The sequence below is a fragment of the Lagopus muta genome, chromosome 1 (assembly GCF_023343835.1).
Source record: "Lagopus muta isolate bLagMut1 chromosome 1, bLagMut1 primary, whole genome shotgun sequence".
NCBI classification, from domain to species: Eukaryota; Metazoa; Chordata; class Aves; order Galliformes; family Phasianidae; genus Lagopus; species Lagopus muta.
This window is the reverse complement of record NC_064433.1, coordinates 59,818,841-59,836,533: the sequence shown is the minus strand read 5'-3', so window position 1 is coordinate 59,836,533 and position 17,693 is coordinate 59,818,841. Positions and strand designations below refer to the sequence as shown.

Sequence of the window (17,693 nt, the reverse complement as noted above, 5' to 3'; positions counted from 1 at the left end):
TCTCTTGATCTGTGAATATAGATACTGTTGTATTGTTGTGTAATATATTGTTGCAGACACTGTTTCACTGAATATCTTAGCATGCAGCTTCAACATCAGCTAAATTGGAGCCTTCAAAAACTTTCAAAGGGTGTTCATGAACAATTCAAGTGATAGGAGTGGCCTTCTAAAAAAATGCCCATATCCAGAATTTACAGAGTGGACACTTGCAACTACATTCATGCATTCACCGAACAGTGTACTGTTGGAGAAATATTCAGATACTTTACTGCTCTGCAGTGGCAGTCGTGTAGTTTCTGATGAACTCTCAAATTCACTATGTCTTTGGTTGAAGTGAGCAGCAACACTTGAACAAGAAAGAAAATGACCAGATGATCTCTAGTCGTTCTTCAGAAGAGACTCGCATACTGCCCATATCCTCCAGTCCCTCCTTTGAGTTCTCAAAGCCTCTCCCTGTGATTCTCAGATTGAAAGGAACAGACAAGATAAGGAACGGGGTGACCCTTTTGTAAAGGCACATGTGGCACATTAAGTGAGGTGGTATTTGAGAACACTCTGTAACACGCAGCCTATGTGCTATAATATCAAGTTCTTCTGTAATCATTGCTCGGCAATGACAGCACAAATAGAGGAAATACATATAAACAACACATCTCAAAGGGTGCAGCTTGGCTCCTGTGATAGAACTATCCACAGTTGAAGACACCCCAGTCACACGTTGTGGACACTTTCAAACTTCATGTTCACGTTAAGAAATAAATTAAAAAAAAAAAAAAAAAAAGGAAAAAGAAAATAACATGTAGAGGAAGAAAAAAAAGGTTTGAGTCACCCACATTTCAGGATTAAAAAGTTGATTTTACTCAGGTTTTCCAACTTAAAAATACATGCATGGGCAAAATAGAATAATTCTGAAGATAATTCCTCACCCTTTTGAGCTTTAAAAAAAAAATGTATCCCATTCTGTTGCATGAACTTTCACTAGATTCAGAAAGTTATGTCTCCTTGTAACATCAGTTGAACAACCATCTAAATACTATTATTGTAGAAGAAAATGAAAAAGGATGATCATAGAAAAGATGTACAAACAATTCCTCTGGACTTTTAGAAAATGAGAAATTAAAAAAAAAGTATATATATACATACACACACACACACACCCCAAATATCTGTTTCGAACAATCTACTTTTCAGCAGTGCATTTAAGTTCTAAATGGTTTCGAGTTATGCAGTTACCTAAGAATAAACAAGGAACTACTGCGATGGAAACGCAATAGGTGGAAGACCCAGCACCTGATCAGCTTCTAAAGGCACGTTTCTGAAGGTATGTTTCTAAAGCCATGCTGACACAAGACTGTCTCCTTTTCACATTGCATGGCGTTTTCACAAATAAAAAATTCTTCTTTCAAGCTTTTTCTTCAGAGAAGTCTGTATCTCCACTGTCTGAAGTAATCCTTTGCACTTCAACAAAGGAAATGTCCTACTTCTATCATCTTTAATAACTCCACTGTGATTTGGGTTAATTATAACAAAAACAACACCTCCCACCTCTCAACCGCACAATAAGGACTTGATTTTGGAAGCATGTCGATGATTCTGAAGGGTCTGAAAACAGGGCTGCAGTCACACCGAAACTCCCTAGAACACAAATTTAAGCGTGGCTGATGGAGAAACATTGTGCAGAAGCATCCTTCTTAATTGTGAAATGTAGATTTTGCACTTGTCTGTGTGATAGAACACAGCAATATTAATAAATCACTGACACATTCAGGTTCTACTGTGGACACATACCACGTAAATGGCTGACAATTAGTACTTTAATTTTCATAACAGGACTCTGCATAGTAATCCAAGCACAGGGCAACAGCCGGATATCATGATCAGAAAAATACAGTCCTTCCAATCAATCCTTCACTCCTTACAAGTTATCTGTTCTGATAAGTAATTAAACAGTCCTTCTGCCTTCAAATCAAGCTTATACTATAAGAAGTGATATATATTTGTTGATTTTTCTATATTTTTAATATTTTACATGCCCAAGGATTTCTTTATTAAAAAACAAAACAAAACAACAACATAACAAAAAGGAAATAAAAAGTAAGCTACTTGTTCCCACATCACCTGCCATATGCATGCTTTTCACTGTTACTTATCATTACGGTTAAAAATACACCTTTTCAGCTACCCACTGGGAACATCTAGCTACCAGTCATTATGACTATTTTGCCAAGAAAATTGAAGAATGCTACATTTTCAAATTTGTTCCAAGTTTTGTGTTTAATATCACATTATTACAAGATAATGGAGTAGATTATTTTACATAAACAAAGATTTATATGGAGTGATGCCTTATTAGCCTCTTGGCGCTGGTGCTACCTCTACAGGTGTGTGTCAAGTTTGTGTGTCTATATCTTAAGGATGTTGTTAAATGAAGAAAGTTCAAAGAATGATTGCAGGCACATCACCTGTCTTTAGAAAAAAATAAAAACAAAACTAATTATGGTGCAACTTGATCACAAACTTTAAAATGCTTACAGAGGCTACAAAAAATCAAAATGGATAATTCTGGACAAACTATGAGATTCAATAGCTGGAAACTGAAGGCTAGAAATAGTCAGAAGGTTTAAACAGTGTGGCTGTCATATCCAGACCTGAGTTTAGCACTTCATCACTATCAATTTTTAATTAAGAATAGCTACTTTCCTTTAAAAACAATCTACTTCAAACAAGACAGAAATTAAAGGCATGCACCTTTTCACCTTGCATTTGCCAAGTAGGTCTGCAATGTAGCACTCCATCTCTGTGAGAAACAATACCGTAACTTTCTATCCAGCATAATTACATACAACTGCAGATCAGCTGTATTAACATTAAGTATGTACAGTATGTTTGTGATAAAGTAATTTATATGCATCTTAAGTATTTTAAAAATGACCAATTATCTTTTGTTTTGTTTCCTGACCAAAAAGTACCAAAATAATTGGAAATCAGATGTCAGTTAAGAATTGAGGAAGTCCTCAATACTAAGTATCAGCACCAGGCCTAAAAACTATTAGTATGTACACATGCATAATAATAAAGGGAGGAATTTAATCACAACCTTCTCTTCCTTAATTACCTGACTATATTGTTCATTCATGGCTACTCCCTCAGTTAGTTCTGCATCTGATTTTGCAGTGCATTTGGATGAAGCACAAAGGTGCATTTAAAGTGAATTTTAAGAGAGAAGGCTTTATGCTTAAAAACACACCTTATCTTTCAGTCGCATCACAAGATAGCACTTTCCAAATGCAGAAGAGAACATGACTTCCCTGCAGAACCTACTTAATCAGACAGCCTGCCTCATATGAATAATGAAGGAGAAAAGTTTTTGAAGTAGACTCTCTTTCATACATAAATTCCTTCTTAAAAAATTGACATAAACAATATGATTGCAGTTAAAAACTTAGCAGGTAACTTAGGAAACAATTTTCGCTTTTCAATCTGGCCTATTTATGACTTTATATGATTTTAGTATTATTTTCTCTGCAGGATCTTCGCGTTATTCAGTGGACGAGATACTTGTTCTTCAACCTGTGGTCCAGGCCTAACTCTGAGAACATTATAGCTTTTGTACTTAAAGCTTTTCTGTCAACCTTTCATTTCAAAGCCTTTGAAAGAATTCAGCAGCCTATTTCATACTAATTACAATGAAATGCAAATATTACAAAACAAAAAGAAAATTTCATAAACACAGTTCAGTATTAGCATAAAGAAGAATTGTTAAATTAATGTAACTTAATATTACAAATGAATCTGTAATTCTGTACAAAGGCAAATTTTACCCGACTAACATGATTTTCCTCCATGACGAGGTGGCTGACTGTGTGGGCAAATGGCAAGTGGTAGATGCTGTGTATCTTGATTTTACTGAGGTCTTTGATATAGCCTCCAAAAATCCTTGTAGCCAAATTGGTAACAAATTGGATGTGGTTCATAAGGCAGATGGAAAAGTGTCTGGACTGTCAGACTCAGAGTGCAGTGACCAGCAACATCAAGTCCAATGGGTAGCTGCTTAGTCCCAGTAACCTTCAGAGGCCAATACTGTGGCTGATACTGCTCAGTGCCTCTATTAACAATCCAGGTTATGGGACAGATTGCTCTTTCAGAAGGTTTGTAGATTATGTGACATTTGCAGAAGACACAAATTGGTTGTCAACAGTGTGTCCTTGCTGACAGCATTTGCATCCTGGGCTGTATGACTAAGAATATACGTACCAGGAGAAAGCAAGGAATTATTTCACTAAATGGCTCTTGTGAGATCCTCTCCTGGAGTACTGTACCCAATTTTGGTCTCCCACGTGCAAGGAAGACATTGAAAAGCTGAGGAGAGTCCAACAGATAGTCACCAAGATGGACAGCATCCAGAACATACAATGTAAGAGGATAGAATGAGAGTACTGGGTTTGTTCAGCTGCAAAGAAAAGGCTTGGGGGGAATTTCAGTGCTGTCTAAAGCTATCTAATTGGACACTGCAGAGAAGACGAATAAAAACTCTTTACAGAAGTGTGCAGAAGTACAAGAGCCAACAGCAGAATAAATTCTGACTTATAAAATGGAAAAAAAAAAATTAGAAGAGCAATCACACACTGGAAGAGAAGCGTAGAGAGGCTGTGGAATCCCCATTAGTGTAGAGACTAAAATTGAGCAGGAGGTTGCATGAAGTGACTTCTCAAGAGCTCTTTCAACCTGCTTGACTCTGTAATTCTGCAGAATACAAACTGGGACCAGACAGTGATTGGAAGTATCAAAATTATTTACTTTCAGGATTTTTATGAGTATTTTTCAGAAACTCATCAAAAACTATAGCATTAACTCTTACTTTAGCAACACATGAAATTGAACTAAAAAAAAAAACCACAACACAGAATGTGTAATAAAAGTTATCTGTAATACACCTGATTACTGTCCAAGTTCTCTTACTAAAAATACAGTCATAGAAATTTAGAACCAATAATCATGGTAGTTCCTTCATAAATAGCTTCTCCATTTCCAATTTGTCTCACTTCCTGCATTTGTGAACGTAATCAATGTAATTCCCTGAGAAATAAATTGATGATGTAATAATGAGCATATATTCGAAAGACATGCTGGAAATTCCACACAGATGAATAACAGATGGTGCCAGTTGCTTTGAAGCTCAGTTACTCCTAGTTATTCATCTCCATGCTTTGCAATTCTACGACAATTCAACCAGTGATTTCAAAATCCAGCCAAGAACTCAAATACTAGGACACACAAGATCTCTTAACAACGGCATCACGTGAACTGAAAACTAAACCACACAACCTAGTTCATCTCTATGATCAGATCAGAGGAATTAAAAGCAAAATCCTGTAAAACTCCAGCATTAGATTAGAAATGAGAGAGACCAATTCAAACTAATCTATTAGTTCTAAGTCCTTGTGTTAAAATCTGACAAGAGAAGTGTGAATTCCAAAAACTAAGGGAAAGTTGATTAAAAATTAAAATCCTATTTGTTTAGAATTTTATTTACTTACATGCTAAGAATTCTTAATTCCTTCCTTTTTTTTCTTTTCTTTAAGGAGCAACAAGCCCATATTTTCTCTTTGTTTCTTAAATTAGCTTCCAAATTGTTACTGGCATTTTCAAATTATTTTATACTTCCTGATGCTACAAAGCTTCAAGTTTTCAAAAACAACATTCCACAAATATCACCTCTACTGAAGAAAGGTGCAGGATAACATGAACACTAACAAAGAAAGTGTACTGGAATGTAACGGATGGAATTGGTAAAGTTATGTAAGACATATTGGCAAGCAAAATCTTCTAATAGAACAAAATATCAAAAGATATTAAGCCTTAATTATCTAAACTTATTAACCATAGCCAGGTTTCCGCCACTGTGATTGTTTTAGATGTTTTTTAAAATTTCATTTCAAGGGGACAGAAGTACTAAAGTGAACTTAGTTACAAACTTTGCCTTGTGTAACTACCAAAAAAAAACCAACCAGCAAACAAAACAGACTTATTTGTAGCTGAATTTTTGTGGATTATTTCACACTGATGAGATCACAACTATTACACAGGGGGGGGAAAAAGAACCAGACTTTCATGGATGGCTGTAGCTCTGCTTTTAGCTATTCACTTAAATCCTACCCATAATTAAGTAATTACCCAAACTCCACAAGTATCAGAAATTTGCCATATGATAATCAGAAAGCATTTGTGATTTCTCTATAGTCTGTAAAGACATAAAACAAATATGGAATTTTTCACCCCTTTCTTTTTGCTGAAAATCAGTTCTGAGAAGAACTGTCATGCAATCAACCTCTGCACTGAGGAAGGATGAAAATAACAACTTTAAACGTTTTAAACTGTCATTCTTTTATAAAGCTCACATAAGACTTTCCAAACTATAAGTGCATTAAAAAGAACCAAATGTACAAATTGTACTTTATACGTTTTGCTCTCAAGTTACAATAGCCCAAATTCTCAACTTTTTGTTCTAAAAAATCTAAATATGTTTGAAAGCTGTTTCTAGAGAAATCAAATTATTCTAATCTACACCTGAACCATTCAAATTACCTTCATTTAAATTATTTCTCCCTGCTAACCTCTTCTAAAAGGCTAAAAGAATGATGCAGCAGCTGAACAAAGCAGGAATTTTACTTAACTCATTAGAAATATGTCCCATACTACAATGGTATGAGAGTTCCAGTTACCGAACCAGCCTACATGCTATTGCAAACCACTCTCAAAAAGTGTGTCTTATTTATGTTGCAAAATCTTGGAACAGGACAAAAGTGTTCTTTGAGATCACTCTAATTGCTCTAATTAAAATTTCTAAATCCTTCTCCAAGTCTGGAGCAGAAAAGGGTAAGAATTTTAACACACGCATGGAAGAAGAACTTCTTTGCAAATCTTGTCACAGTTGATTAAAATCTGCTCAGATAAGGCAAACAAGCTTTCTTTTCATGGAACATTATAAAATGGCAACATCACTCTTCAGCAGTACTCCAATGGCATGTGTAGATGGCACAGCTTATCGTACTCATGGAGCTCCATGCTGCTCCTAATTTGCTGTCTCAGTATCCGATTAGATAATATAAAGCTAAGTCAAATACATCTGTACCATAGCCTTGTGCCTCTGCTTTCTGGAGCAGTGGAGATGCCAGAATTGGTACTCACAGAAATTTCTCCTATAATAAAGTAAGCACTGTTTAATTCAAAATAGCCACAAATAAGGATCAGTCCTTGTAATAAGGCCATGCTAGATAACTGTCATACACTTCACAAACAGTACTTTGTTTGCTTGCCATTTCAACACACAGCGAAGACAAAACAAATAATAGCTTTTTCTGCCTAACCTCTTTCCTTAAGCTCATTTTAAATGAGCACCCCTGTGAACAATCCATTTCAGTGACTGCTTTACATACAAGACCACCCTTTATCTGTTAAACACTATATTCCTAATCGCTTAATTCAGTTCTGCACTTGGTTGTATCAGAAGAGCAGGCCTGGAATAACAGTTCAGATTTCTTTCCTACACTTTCTAATTTTTGTCTGTCAAGTGAAGTATTCTGTATTTTGAAGTTATGTTGCCACTCTCATCCCTGTGCTGGCATCTCAAAGAACACCACCACATCTCACCTCCAACATCCAGTTGGTCTCAAAATTTAAGCCAACCACTCCCCTCCCCCAGGAGAACACCAATCTGATCACCATTTAATTTCAAGGGGCCTATTGGACAGCAAATCAATCTGACCCAAGTCATTTGTAGGGCATGCATATCCTTCATTGTAAGTATGTGCTAGAATTTTCACAGAGGAAGAGAAACTAGCACTGTACATGACTTCTGCACCTTCTCAGGATAAGCCAAAGGCCAGGGCATTGTGGTATCAGGACTCTGAATGCATGTTATAAAAACATTATAGGATTAAAGGCTTCAAAGGAGTAACAGGTAGATATCAACACTGGCCAGTGAAAAGAGAGTATATTTGGGAACTTTCCTTCGTACATCCTCCTCAGTTCTCTGGAGAGAAGACATCATCTGAAGGTATCCCTATCTGGGCATAAGGAATACTGTGATGTGTCAGTGTATTCTGGAGATTCCAGTTAGTATATGCCATTGAAAAGATATATTTGGCTTGTAGTGTATACATATCTAGTAACAATCCAGAGATGAACAGTTATCAGATTAACCACTGTTGGAAGGTCGGTGCTGATATCCCCACTGAAGAAATAAGAAAATGGGACAACACTGCTGAAGTTTACTGTATCTGACAATAATATACACTGAGCAGCTTATTTTTGTTCCCCCTGGGTAGAACAAATACAGATGGTTCTGTTTTTATCCTTCCTTCTAGGCAGATGGGAAATTTGGCCTAATTTTTTTTTTCCTCTCCAAAAACTCTCAAGAAGTTACCTCTTTATCAACTGTGACATTATTAGTGCATAATCTCAGGTCTTTGTTCAGATATGTATATTCCTAAAGACAGATGGTAAAGAAGAATTCAAAAGAGAAAGGATTAATCAACTTGGTGTGATGATGTTGGACTGTCCTTATGAAGCACCTTGACCACAGTACTGTTAACACCAGGCGTGGATACAATCACAGCTGTGCTGATGTTCTATGTATCCACTAATGTGCATAGTGAAGTAAAATATAATTGCACCCAGTTCATCTAGCATTTTGGAAGGAGTGGGGAGGATGTCAAAAAGAGCACAGCAAGCCTCGTTATCTTTAGAGCTACGTGCTGTCACTGCCACCACTGATAATTCTGCAGCAGGTGAGTTTGGAACAATGAAATGGCAGTTAATGTCACTCAGGAGTTATTCTGGAAGCTGTAAGTCTAGCTGCTGGATTTCATCAAGTATTTCTTGCTGGTATGATAACAATCTCGTTTCTGAAAGTTTGGTCTATAGAATACCAACAGTAATACGAATAATCTTCAGAAAGATTTAAGAAGGGGTTTTCAAAATAGCAGACTTCTTTTTATACGCTCTGAAGCTTAAGCTTGTTTTCTGCAGTGGAGGAATGTGGAACGCAATGCAATCACACTGTCATCTGCTGAAGTTACTGCATGCAGATCTGTGCCCAGATGTTCAATAAAACATATAATTTTTCATTTTTTGTGTTCATGAGAGACTGTCCTCTGTATTTGTGCACTGCCAAATACATCCTACATTATGCTGGGTACCCGATCTTTCCTATGAAGTAGTATGGAAAGATTATTTGAATTGCACATAATTCAGGAAAACATCTGGGGAAAGTCCAACAGGGTCAAATTGATCAGAGATACATCAATCAAGAGGAGAATCCATTTCATAACCTGAATAATAAACTGAGACAGTGCTCTGGGATATTATCAAAGATATTGCATATCTTTGATATATGAGGCATACATGAGGCACACCTAAGAAGCAAATGAGTTTTCAGCCTGCAAAAAGAGAGAACATGGAAAGGATATGACAGAAATCTAAAATCACAGTTGGCACAGCAGTCCCAGTAGTGATCCTCTATTCACTCTGTTTTCTGGAGCAAGAATAACAGGTCATCAAGTGAGATACTGGGAGACAGATTCAAACCCTAAAGAAAAGAACTATGTTCTTCCTGTTGCAGACAATAGGCCTGCAGAACCACTAACAAGATGATGCCACAGCTACAAAAATTTACATGGGCTGGACAAGACACTAAGTACTTACATGGTAGATCCATGGAAATTACTAAATTGACACATCATAAGACCATCAGGAAATCCCTGAGTTGAAAATAATTTTGAATATAGGGCAACATTACAGAGAGGTACCATGTTTGCCCTACCCATTCCTAAGTGCCTGTGTATGGCCACTATTTGAAACAGAATACTGAAAGAAAGGGATCCTTGGTAAGCTTTTCTGTAGATATAAATGTAGCGAGCTCAGACTTGTGATTCTGTTAAGAACTTACCTTCCTTTGGAAATTAGTGCAATCTTTAGTTCAATCACAGTAATAGAAGAAACCAATTAATTTATGATTGCTTTTTAAGGTCAGACTGCTGGCCACTGCACCTGCACCATCTGAGACACCATCTGATGTCCTTCAGTCTCAGCATCATTTTCTACACTACAATTAAGCTTCAAAGATGAAAAATAAAGGAATATCTTTTCCTTCAGAATATAGATTTTTATTATTATTCCTAGCAAATATCTTCAACAAAAGTGTAATATGCTTATAAATAGTAACCATGGATTCTGACATCTCAGAACACACTCTGGCTAATATGGTAAAAACTGCTACAGAAGCTTCTCTCAGATTTTCTGATGTGTTAGAATACGAAGCATCCTCATAGTTCATGCAAATGCAAATATTGCAAATTTGCAATATTACTGCTCCTTTTAATAGCTTTAGAGAAGAGTTTAGCGTGTCTCCAGATACTGGGTATACCAGTTATAAAACAACCAATTAAATAGACAGTTTTCTTCAAGGCAGCTCAAAAAATTGCACAGTTAGAATTTAAGGTAGCCAAGGGCTAAACTAAACTAAATGTAGAAACACAGATAAACACCTAATAGAAGATTAGGCAAGGAAGGTGATACGGACACATCTTACAGGACCTGCACAGGGACCCTTTTCTACACAAATGTGGTGCAGTGACAATAATACTTGAAAAGTCATGGCAGCCAGGTGAAGTCCCTTGTTACTGGAAAAAAGACATCACATCTATTCTTAAGAAGGGTAGAAAGGATGACCCATGAATTACCAACCTGTCAGTCTCACATCTGTGCAGGGAAAGATCATGGAGCAGATCCTCCTGGAAGCTCTGCTAAAGCACATGGAAGACAGGGAGGTGATACAGGAGAACCAGAGTAGCTTCACCAAGAGGAAATCCTGCTTGACCAACCTAGTGATCTTCTATGATGATGTCAGTGCAGCAACGGACAAGGGAAGAGCTACTGATGTCATCTATCTGGACTTCAGTAAGGCCTTTAACACGGTACCCCACAACATCCTTCTCTCCAAATTGGAAAGACGTGGATTTGATGGGTGCACTGTTTGATGAACAAGGAACTGGCTACAAGACTGAATCCAGAGAGTGGTGGTTAAAGGCTCAACGTCTGGATGGAGACCAGTAACAAGTAGTGTCCCCCCAGGGTTCAGTGCTGGGACTGATACTCTTTAATATCTTCATCAGTGACGTCGACAGTAAGACTGAGTGCACCCTCAGCAAGTTTGCAGATGACACCAAGCCGTGTGGTGTAGTAGACACACCTAAGGGAAGGGATGCCATCCAGCAGGCCCTAGACAGGCTTGAGCTCAAGAGTAGCTCATGAGGTTGAACTAAGTCAACTGCAAGGTCTAGCACGTGGGTCGTGACAATTCCCGTTACCAACACAAGCTGGGGAATGGAAGGATGGAGCACGGTCCTGTCAAAAAGGACCTGGGGGTACTAGTGGATGGGAAGCTGGACATGAGCAAGCAATATGCCCTCACAGCCCAGAAAGCCAACCATATCCTGGGCTGCATCCAAAGATGCATGGCCAGTAGGATGAAGGAGTTGATCCTCCGCCGTGTACTGGTGAGGCCTCACCTGGAGCACTGCATCCATATGTGGAGCCCTCAGTACAGGAAAGACATGGACCTATTAGAGCACGTTCAGCGATGAAGCACCTTCCCTATGAGGATAGGCTGAAAGAGCTGGGCTGCTCATTCTGGAGAAAAGACGGCTCGAGGGTGACCTGACAGTACTCTTTAAGTATCTAAAGGGAAGCTACAAGAAAGAAGGGAACAGACTCTTCAGCAAGGTCTGTGATTACAGGATAAAGGAAAATGGCTTCAAACTAAAAAAGGGTGGATTTAGATTGGTAATAAGGAAAAAGTCTTTTACAGGGAGGGTGATGAGGTACTCAAACAGGTTGCCCAGAGACATGGTGAAAGCTCTGTCCCTGAAATCATTCAAGGCAAGGCTGGATCAGGCTCTGAGCAACCTGATCTAGCTGTGAATGTCTCTGTTCATTGTACGGGAGTTGAACAACATGACCCTTAAGGGTCCCTTCCAACACTACGGGTTCTGTGATTCTATGACAGCAACTCTGAACCAGATCCTGTAGCGCAGAGCAACTTCATGCCCAAGAACTCTTTAAGTTTGCTTGCCAGATTTTACTAACCTGAGTTAATAATCTTGGTTCAGCTGCAGTCAGCTTCAATTCTGTAGTATCCCCTAATTTTCTCCAGCCTTCTGGACCCCCATGCATGAGATTTGTACTAACAAGCTTGAGTTCAATCAGCATGGTCAATTCCACACAGAGATGGTTTGGCATCTCTCACATGACATCATATTTCCGAGGCTACTGAGGTGCTCAGCTTCAAGGCTGAATTCCACACTATATCAACAGTTTGAGCTATTAGTTACAGCATACCCACTTTATCTTTCTCAATGCATTAGAAAGAGGTTGGCATCAAAGAGCAATTAGTTTTAAAATACGATAGATAAACAGCATTTGCTCTTTCAAAATCAATAGCAATCTCTACCTTCTCCAGAAAATCTTTTCGCGTAAATGCTAAGATTTAAATGATTGATGATTTCCAGACATTTGAGAACGAAGCAAGGATTCTTCTCGCTCAACACCTACTCATCATTATGCAGAAACAAAAGAAACTGCGTTCCTGAAAAATTACACAGCTCCTGCCAGCTTCTCATTTAAGATGCCGGACTTAAAACAGAAACAAATGGAAGCCATTTGGGGCTCTTCCTGAAATAGATACAAAAATTGGAACAGAATTATCATTGGTTGCTAAATAAAGGAAAAATCATAGTGTAGAAACTCTGGAATCATATTATCTTCACTTCAGACACTCAAGAGATTACTGCTCTAAAAAAAATAAATCTGGCCTAAATCTGGCTCAGAAATGCAATGGGCTCTTGCTTTCTTATATAAATGCTTACAAGAGCACAAGTACAATGGGTTGGGCCATGGAAAACATAAGTAAGAGGTATGTGGAGGTATATATTTGCTGCACTCATTTCAAAAATCTCTTTGCAAGACCTCACTTCCTTGGTGGTTTTTTTTTGAGAGGGGGCTTACTGTTTTAGCATGTCCAGCTTCAAAAACATGTTGAATCACATAATAGACACATAATGCATAAACAAGCCATTAGATTCACACAAACGTTAGACATACACATATAGTTATCAATTCACACGTTCAATTCAGAGATGGATATTAAATAACCTTTACAGAAAATCTTATCATTAGTGAATACATACACAAGACACACTGAATTACTAGTTATTTAGAAGTTAATATTGGAATACTTTAGAAGGCTAGTTGACTAGAATTGGAAAATGCTCTTAATATCAAGGAATTTAAGGACACTGGCCACAGCACAACTCATTTATTTTCCTTTATTTTTGCAAGATACTCATACTATCTGTTGCCTAAAGTTTGTTGTAATTAATTTTGGATAGTTAGTTGTGTAGAATGCCTGCCATCATACTCTTATGCTATGAAACAGATATACAGATATAATGTCTTTTCTGTTTTCAGAGGGGTGGGGAAAAGGTTTGCAATATTTGCAGCAGTGTCCCTTTAAGTAATCTTTTTTTTTTTTGGCTGTGCATCCAGGGCAGCTAATAGTTTTATCAAATACCCTTCTCAGCAAGATGACTGTTTCCATGGGAACCGCAGAGAAATCATCTATTACTCCTGCAAAGATTTCTCTCAGCTCTCTATTAAATACAGGTAGCTACTTTCTCACTTTCTCTCAAACCAGAACAGAATGGAGGAATACATTTTACAGACCATGTAACAGTTCATCTCCAAAGTATAACACTGCGGTGATGGGGAAAGTGGGACATAACATACAACACACCAAAAACCACATGCAAGAAAAACAAAGAAATTTTAAGAAAGGGACAAATTCTGTTAAATCTGCAACGTAAAACACAGCTTGTAGAAGGATGGAAAACTCTTTCCTTGAAAATATGAAATGGAGAGGAGATGGAGAACTAGGCATTAAGATGAGAGTTGAACCCACAGCTCGGTCACATACCTCTCTCAGCATGTTGTTTTCTTTTTCCTTCTGTTCGAGAAGGCTCTCCAAGTGGTGCACATGCATCTCTGCCTCAGCCAACCGCCTTGTTCGTTCATGATCTTCCTCAGTGGCTTTTGCTGACAGACCTTTACTCTGCAGCATCTCCAGCAGCTTTTTGATGGATTCATCGCGTGCATTTAAGGTCTGTTTCTGTGTCTCAATGCGCAGTTCCATCTCTTCTAAGGTTTTACGTAGGAGGAAGAGTTCCTTGGCCTGGCGCTCATGCTCTGTGTGAAGCCGCTGAAAGTTTTCCTCTGTCAGCTCTGCCACAAAGGGCTCACTGGTTCTAGAGCTGCTGTCCTGCTGGAACAGTTGGTTCAGGTCCCGCTGGATCCGAAGTTCATCTTGAAGAGCCTGGATAGTCATCTGCATATGCTAGAAGAATAAAGAAATAAAATCAGAGGATTCCCTCCACTGAGAAATAAGGAGAACAATATGGGCCACTTCAGTCTTCCTCAACTACCAACAAAGAGAAAACTGCAGTGCTGGCAAGTCAACATTGTTTTTTCAAAGCAGAATTTTAACAGTTTTCCATAGAGAATTCAAGTCCCTTCTTTTCCATATGGTAGAAGTTGTTTAACAATGGAAATTCTCACTCAAGTGACTCTCCCACTTCTACCAACTTAAGTAAATCACCTTTTCAAAAGGGAAAATATCAGTAGGCAAAAATTGATAGGTTTCCCCCTCCCCCCATCCCCCCAAGTATTTGTCTATCTTACAGAAGAATTCTGCATAAGATCTGGATGAGAATTACTGTCTCAGCAAAGCAAAGGGACTATAAAAATATATGTACCAGCTAATAACATGTAATCAGCCATGAAGGTCTTTAGTACCAAAACTACACCTAGCACAGACCTCCCCTAGTTGACTTACAGATGAGATTAGATCATGTCAAAAAGAAATATAACTACAGAGAAATGGATATATGCTGACTGTGATGCACACAATTATATGCACGAGGACCTTAGTAGAGAACTGTTGCCTAACAAAGAGCAACATGCAGTCAATCAAATGATCAGCAGTCATTTGTGGTTGCGCAAGACAAGAAATTCTATCTCAGTGACTGTGCATACAGTAGTATAATTTACTGGAATAAAACAGGAGAAGTACAGCTTGCATGGGAAAAAGTCCCTACTTTATATTTACGTAAATGTTTGTATTCTTCTCTGTAAGACAGAAGTTTTGACAGAAGTCAGTAAGAGACAAGTACTAAGACACTGAACAAAGATCAAAGAATTACCACAGATGAGATAACCACTGAGCGATATGTCTTTACACATTTCTTCTCATGTGGCAGACATGCTTAGAATCTTGTTTGAAAGTGAACAAGTCAGACGGACTGATCTCTAGGGTCTACATTTACATTACAAAAATCCGACATCGGCAATAGTTACTTCCAGTATTCCTGAGGAGTGAAGTATTAGTATTACCAACTGTTATCAAACAATGCAGAAGACACATTGTGATACTATGAAAACAAAGCAGAAAATATCATTTGCAGTAAACATATCTAGCTTTAAACTGTTTTAGAAATATTTTACACTTAGCTTTGTTATGTGGAAAGACGCATAAAGGCAGTCAAATCTTATTTTCTTTATGAAAAATCAAGTTCTCCAGCTGGCCTAAGAAGAGTTTTCAAAACTTAAAATGCCGCTTCACAATCAGCTCATCTATGTCCACAGTGCTATTAAACGAACAGGTCAGCTCTCTTAAGTGGCTGGCACTTGGGACTGGATCAAAACTTCATCTAGCTGAATACGGGCTCCACCAAAACAAAGTCTCTTCAGCCAGCTTTCTGATCCAGTTGATAATGTGACTACACCAACTGGCACAAAGTAGTGTTGGGAATACATAATGTAGCCAAGGAGCTGGTGGAGATGAAAGAGGAACCATTTTTTATGTTATCACCATAAAATGAAATCAGCTTAAAAGCGTAGCTTCACAAATGATTGAAGGTGCTGCAATTATCTTTTCTTCAGTAGCACAATACTTGGCAGACAGTCATGCTATTATTAAATTAAAACAATAGGTTATAGAATGTGTGATAACTAAGCACAAGTTTATTATGCTAGAGAATAATTGATTACTCTTCTTAAATATGCATTTAGTTTATACATTGATAATCTATTGAAACAGGCTGATATATTATTAATAGATAACAGGCTGCCCAGGGAGGTGGTGGAGTCTCCTTCTCTGGAGATGTTCAAGACCTGCCTGGATGCCTACCTGTGCGACCTGCTGTAGGGAACCTGCTTTGGCAGGGGGGTTGGACTCAATGATCTCTGGAGGTCCCTTCCAAACCCTACAATTCTGTGATTTTGTGATATTGGTGGGTGCTAAGATTTATTTTCAGATTGGTAGAAAAGAAGAGAAGAAACATCTCAATGGAATCAATCTGAATTCAGAAAACCTTTTTATCTATTTTTGTTTTGTTTTAATAAAGATTTCCAATTTCATTTCTTGTCACTTCTCCAAAACGCAGTCCAAGTAAGAATGTCAGGAGACCTTCAAGCTTAAAAACTGAGGCACCACTGCAAACATGCCAGCACGCAGGTAGGCAATCAGAGCTACTACAATCTGTTCAATTAACGTACATTGATCAAGCTGTGAGAGAAAATGTACCGTGCTCATAATAAGTTTGTCTTATCTGTACTATACAGCACCAATAGTCAGTAGGACTACATCAGCAGTGAGAAAACATCCTTAAATTTCCTTGAACTTAAAAATCGATAACCTCACCAGAACTGAACAATTCCACACAAGTTAATTCCATTTGCAAACAGAGCTTTGAAAAGCCCAGCTTATCCAGAGCCCAGCTGTGTGTTGCTCTGCAGCTAACAAACAAGTTCCTACACGCTTCCACCTGCCTCTCCACATCCTGCCTCTTCAGCATTTCCTTTCTTACAAGAGGGAAAAGAGCTTCTGAGCAACCACATCATCTACCAAATGAAATGACTTCCTCTACTCAGTGCTGTCTCAGAATCAAACTTGGTTATTTATAAACATCAGTGGACTAAATCACCACAACAAAATTCCTGCATTAGAACTGCAATCAGCTGATCTGCTGTGAAATCTCAATTCAGCTTACACAGGCAAATGTCATGTCTCATAGACCCACAAAGTTATGCCCCCAAAGCTGGGGAAGCCCCCATTAGAACACCTGGATCAAAAAACAAAAACAAAAGCAGCCTGCTCTATTATTCAGAAATGGGATGTGAAATAAAATTTAGCAACAGTGACAAACAGCCCTTATATGATCCATCAGTCTTAAGCAATGAAAAGAGAGTTAAACAACACCCAACATAACTGGTAGGCAATGGCCTTGAATGCAGTTTTTAAGGAAAAACTAAGGAGTAGGGAGACAGGAGGGGTTAGCATTGACACTGCAAATTCCTATTGCTGCTCTCTGAGCTGCTCAGCTGAGAAGAAACTTCATTATGTGTAAGGTGGTGGGAAAATAAGCCACAGAAAATTATTCTGTGCTTCTGACACCCACTCCTTTCCAACATGAAAGAGGTATGCAAAATGAGTTCTTTTCTCTGCTTTCCAACTTTTTTTTTTCCAATGTTTTTCAGAATAATGGAACAATGTTCTTTATTAGTTGACATCATAAATAAAC

At 38.1% G+C, this 17,693-nt stretch overlaps 2 protein-coding genes across 11 annotated transcripts in view; one reads left to right on the top strand and one right to left on the bottom strand.

The window, feature by feature from the left end:
• NINJ2 (ninjurin 2) overlaps positions 1 to 17,693 on the top strand; it is a 512,961-nt gene that overhangs the window by 241,473 nt on the left and 253,795 nt on the right. The gene's annotated exons all lie outside the window — the stretch shown is intronic.
• The window catches only part of ERC1 (ELKS/RAB6-interacting/CAST family member 1), a 292,700-nt gene that overhangs the window by 212,372 nt on the left and 62,635 nt on the right, over positions 1 to 17,693 (bottom strand). For all 10 annotated transcript variants that reach the window (XM_048942961.1, XM_048942954.1, XM_048942986.1 and 7 more), the window contains exon 3: positions 14,033 to 14,449. In XM_048942961.1, coding sequence (XP_048798918.1) covers positions 14,033 to 14,449 — 417 coding nt within the window. The remainder of the gene's footprint in view (positions 1 to 14,032; positions 14,450 to 17,693) is intronic.